At 53.4% G+C, this 4,927-nt stretch overlaps 1 protein-coding gene across 1 annotated transcript; it reads right to left on the bottom strand.

The window, feature by feature from the left end:
- Nucleotides 1-836: 836 nt before the first annotated feature.
- Nucleotides 837-2,799, bottom strand: FUT4 (fucosyltransferase 4). Its single transcript, XM_062020534.1, is given in 3 exon segments — nucleotides 837-1,970; nucleotides 1,972-2,217; nucleotides 2,764-2,799. Coding segments are annotated over 3 exon segments (1,416 nt in total).
- Between the last annotated feature and the right edge of the window lie 2,128 nt (nucleotides 2,800-4,927).

The raw sequence follows: 4,927 nt of genomic DNA, 5'->3' as shown, positions 1-4,927 counted from the left end.
TGGAAGTATTTATGCAGAGAAAAACATGCAGTTTCCTCTAAACATTTTCTAATTCTTGAATAAAGGTTGGGTGCAAATGTCCCAACTTTTTTTTTCTAGTCTGGCTTTTCCTGTACTTATGCTCTTCTCCACTTTCATACAGTATAAACATACCTACATTTTCAGTAGGCAGTGGAAGAAATACTCTACATCATCTGAGCTGTTTGTTCCACTTGGATTCAGTCCTCTCTCTTTTTCCTAAATGGAATTATTCTTTGGCTCACAGCAATATTAGTCCGCTGCTGCAGTTTCAAATATTGCTAAAAAGTGCTCCTGTATCGTTACATTCTTACTTCAACACTTGTGGCTCAGAATGTGTCTGCAAATTGCTTTCACACCCATAATAACCACTGTCAAAGTATTCCCTTTTGTCTCTGAGGTACCGAAAGCTGATCACGTATCTCCTGTAAGCAGAAGAAAGTTTCATGCTCTAGGAAGCTGTCATAGCCGACAAAATTGGTTTCAGCTGTACAGTTGAAGAATTTGGCATCTGTTATTTATACTGAGCTGCACACAACTGTAAAGGTTTCAGGTCTGTACAACTTCAGGAAGTTTAACTTTGCTCTTTAAGAATCATCTTGCCTGATGTTTCTTTGTATTTTCATCATTTTGCACTTCAATAAAAATCATCCTTTTGTAAGCTTTTCACAGCTTGTACCCATATGCTTCTCTCACTGACGACAACCTTCTGTATACTGCTTCTGCTAACGATCTCTGCAAGCCTCACCCTTCCCTATGCCTTGACACAGTCTGCTGCTGTCACAGGCTGGCCAGACAGGCCTCACCCACGGGACACATCAGCTTTCAAACCAGCTGGCCAGATTTTGCACAGTCTTGATTTGATTCCCGGCTGCCCTCACAGCCTCGCAAACCTTGCAGAAATGCTCATCCCAGAACAAGGTGATGTGGACCTCGTACTTCTTCCTCCATGCAAAATACCTCCTGTAGTTGGGTTTGTTTTTATCGAGGAATTTCAGGTAGGTGGCCAGCAGCCGGGGGCTGGGGAAGTCGTCGACGTGGATGAAAGAGTCTGGGGGGATGAAGCGCTCGTAGTTGGCCCTGCGGGGCCCGAGGACAACGGGCACGGCGCTGGCAGCGAAGGCGTTTCTCCAGAGCTTCTCCGTGATGTAGTCGGTGTGCTGGGAGTTCTCGAAGGCCAGGTAGAACTTGTAGGCCGAGATGGTCTCCACTACCCCGCCCTGGGCCAGCGCCAGCCCCCTCGCCCCGTACACATCGATGGCGAGGTGCTCCTTCAGCTGCCGGTAGTAGCGCACCCGAGCGTGCTCCTCGTTCCAGTTGCTGATGACCCAGGCCACCAGCCGCGTCTTGCGGGGCAGGACGAAGGGCCGGGGCGCCGGCGGGGCGTACAGGTACCCGTAGGGCACGAAGACATCCGAGTCCCGGCGGTAGGACATGGTCCAGTTGAAGACGCCGGCGAGCCCGCGCAGACCGGGCGAGTGCGAGGGCGACTCGAAGTTCATCCAGACCCAGCGCTGCCGCGGGGGCCGCGGCGGGGGCCCGCGGGGCAGCCCCTCGGTGCCGTGCCGCGCCAGGTCGCGGTGGTGGAACAGCACCGCCTGAGCCTCGCCGTAGCGGGCGCGGTCGGTGCTGAGGCGGCAGCCCGACACGTTGTACCGCCGGCAGTCGGCCATGCGCCGCGGGCGGCCGAAAGGCTCCCACCACAGCAGCACGGTCACCTCGCCGCCCACACGGCCTCCCGCCGCCGCCTCCGGTTCCGGCAGGCAGGCGTAGAGGGCCAGGGCGGCGGCGGCGCCCACCAGCCCGGCCACCGGCGCCCACCGCCGCCCGCGCAGCCGCCGGCGCCACCGCCGCGGGCAGCCGGGCCGCCCGGCGGGGCAGCGGCGCGTGGCCGAATCCATCCCGGCCGCCCGCTGCCGCCGCTCTGCCCTTCGGGGCCGCCCAGCGCATGCTGCTGCCGGGGCCGGGGCCGCGCCGGGGCGGGTGCTGCTGCCGCTGCCACCTCTCAGCCCCTGCGGCAGCCCCGCCACTCCCGGCCCGCCTCCGGGTGCCGCCCGGCCCCGCCCGCGCTGGACCGCCGGCACTTCCCCGCGGGAACAGCGTCCTGGGGCTGCCGGCAGCGCTCCGTGCGCCAGGTGCCGCGGTGGCGGCCCCGGGGCTCGCTGAGGGGACAGTGGGCAGGTTCAGGCGATGGTGGCCCTGAGGATCGCCGAGGGGACAGTGAGCAGGTTCAGGCAATGGTGGCCCTGAGGCTCGGTGAGGGGACAGTGGGCAGGTTCAGGCAATGGTGGCCCTGAGGATCGCTGAGGGGACAGTGGGCAGGTTCAGGCGATGGTGGCCCTGAGGATCGCCGAGGGGACAGTGAGCAGGTTCAGGCAATGGTGGCCCTGAGGCTCGCTGAGGGGACAGTGGGCAGGTTCAGGCAATGGTGGCCCTGAGGATCGCTGAGGGGACAGTGGGCAGGTTCAGGCAATGGTGGCCCTGAGGATCGCTGAGGGGACAGTGGGCAGGTTCAGGCAATGGTGGCCCTGAGGATCAGTGAGGGAACAGTGGGCAGGTTCAGGCAATGGTGGCCCTGAGGATCGCTGAGGGGACAGTGGGCAGGTTCAGGCAATGGTGGCCCTGAGGCTCAGTGAGGGGACAGTGGGCAGGTTCAGGCAATGGTGGCCCTGAGGCTCGGTGAGGGGACAGTGGGCAGGTTCAGGCAATGGCGGCCTTTGCTACCGAGCACAGTAGATGACTTACCCCAGCTCGGGGCTGGAACTGGTGTCGCCTGGCCATAGCCAGCAGGTTCAAGAAGGCCTAAGGGAGAACTTTGGGGTACCCACACCTGGTAAGTACAGGTAGGAGCATGGGGCTGAGGACCACAGGCAGAGGAAATCCCTGCCATGCATACCATGAAGGCTGAAGCAGTCTCAGGTGTCCCTGCCCTCTTGGCCAGGATGAGAGCACGATTTCTCTGCTGCTTCCTATGCCTGAACATGAGTTGGAGATTTTAAACTTGGGCAAAAGGGTTTTCGCACACCTGCTGAGCTGTGGTTCACATGCTGTATTCCGTGGCCTTGCAGAGAAGTACTTGGGAAGATGCAGGGGATTTTCTTTTGAAACAGTTGCAATTTAGAGAGTGAAATTGAAAGAAGCTTTGAATAAATCACTCATCAAAATAATAATAAAAAAAAAAAAGTGGTGGCAGGCACAGTAGCTTTGAATTCCTGTCAAATTCAGTTTCAAGCACCTCTAAAGGCATTTACAATTTAGAAAACTAACAAAATATTAAAAGGATTTTTGTTTGGTCCTTTTAAACTTTCCCTAGAACCACATAAGTTGACATTATAATCTTTAAATCTCACAACTATTTAAAAACTACAAAACCTTACGGTTACCAGAAAATTACTTTTCCCAGCTCTGTTTCACAGTGTCTCAGATATAGGCTCAAAACTTTTTTTTTCCCCAAGTCATTTGCTTCAGTGAACTACGAGATCATTGATTCTCTCAGTTCAGAGGCTGTTTGGACAGAACTGGAGAGTTCCCAGCTCCGACACAATGCATTTTCATATCCAGCAACTATAGATCAAAGCTCCTCTTATATAGATCTACTGAAGGCAGCAGAGTTACAACAGCCATAAATTCTGACTGAGCACTTGGATTGCATCATAGTTTCTACATACCACATTGATCAAGGCCTGGTAACTTGTCTCTGTATTAGTAAAAAAGGTGATTCAAGTCTGTTTACTCCCAAAAATAAAGAAGAGTTGTGTGTGAGGTTGGTGTTAGGTGAGTAGTTAGGTCATAACTTTTTAACTGTACATCAAAGTGCCTGCAGACTTCTTTTGTCCATGTTGCAAGCATTTGTTAAATAACAAAATGTCAACAGCTGTGGTTATAGTCAGTGTCTTACTGCTTCTGCTTCAATGTACAGCCTTGGCTGGGAGAAGTTTCTGGTGGTCACCAATCCACATTCCCACTCAGAGGAGTACTAGCCAGCACTAGCCAAGGTGATCACTTAGTTTTTGGCTGGACTTGCATCAAAGTGTTGAAAATACTCAGGGAGAGACAGCACCACACCAGGGCTGCATCACTCACCCAGTGCAGGATGTCTTCCTAATATCTAACCCTGAACCTCCCAACCTAGTTTGTGGCTATAGTTCCTTGTTATATCCAAAGAGAGCCTGGCTCTATCATCTTCGTAATTTACTTTCAGGTTGTTGCTGTCTCCTATTACATCATCCCTTCACTTCCTTTTCACATGGTTAAACGAGACCACCTTCCTCAAACAAGGCCATCTTCCTCAGCATCTCCTCTTTGCTGGTAAGCTATAGGATCTCTCATCCTCTTGGAAACCTTTCACTGGACCACATTCTCAGCATCCGTCTTGAACCGAGACCAGAAACTAGAGACAGTGTTCCAGGTGCTGCTTCACCAGTGCATGGATAATTACTTTCCTGTCTGCTGGACATACTTCTCATGTCCCCAGGAGGTGACTTGCTTTATTCTCATTGAGATCTCACATTCAACTTGATGTTCAAGTAGCTCACAGGTCCTTTCCATCATGGTCATTTATTAGGCAGACAGTTGCCAGCCTATACCAGTGCATGGGAATTTTCTGTTCCACATGCAGAACTTGTTCTTTCTCCTTAACAGTGAGGTGGATCGAGAACTGGCTGAATGACAGAACCCAGACAGTGATCAATGGAGCCAGGTCAAGTTGGAGGCCTGTGGCCAGTGGAGTTCCACAGGGATCGGTTCTGGGGCCAGTCTTGTTCAACATCTTCATCAACGACCTGGATGAGGGGACAGAGTGAACCCTCAGCAAGTTGGCTGATGACACCAAACTGGGAGGACTGGCTGATTCCCCAGAAGGCTGTGCTGCAATTCAGTGGGATCTCAACTGGCTTGAGAGTTGGGCAGA

The sequence above is a fragment of the Colius striatus genome, chromosome 1, assembly GCF_028858725.1.
Source record: "Colius striatus isolate bColStr4 chromosome 1, bColStr4.1.hap1, whole genome shotgun sequence".
In the NCBI taxonomy this organism is placed as follows: domain Eukaryota; kingdom Metazoa; phylum Chordata; class Aves; order Coliiformes; family Coliidae; genus Colius; species Colius striatus.
This window is presented reverse-complemented; position numbering and strand designations above follow the sequence as displayed.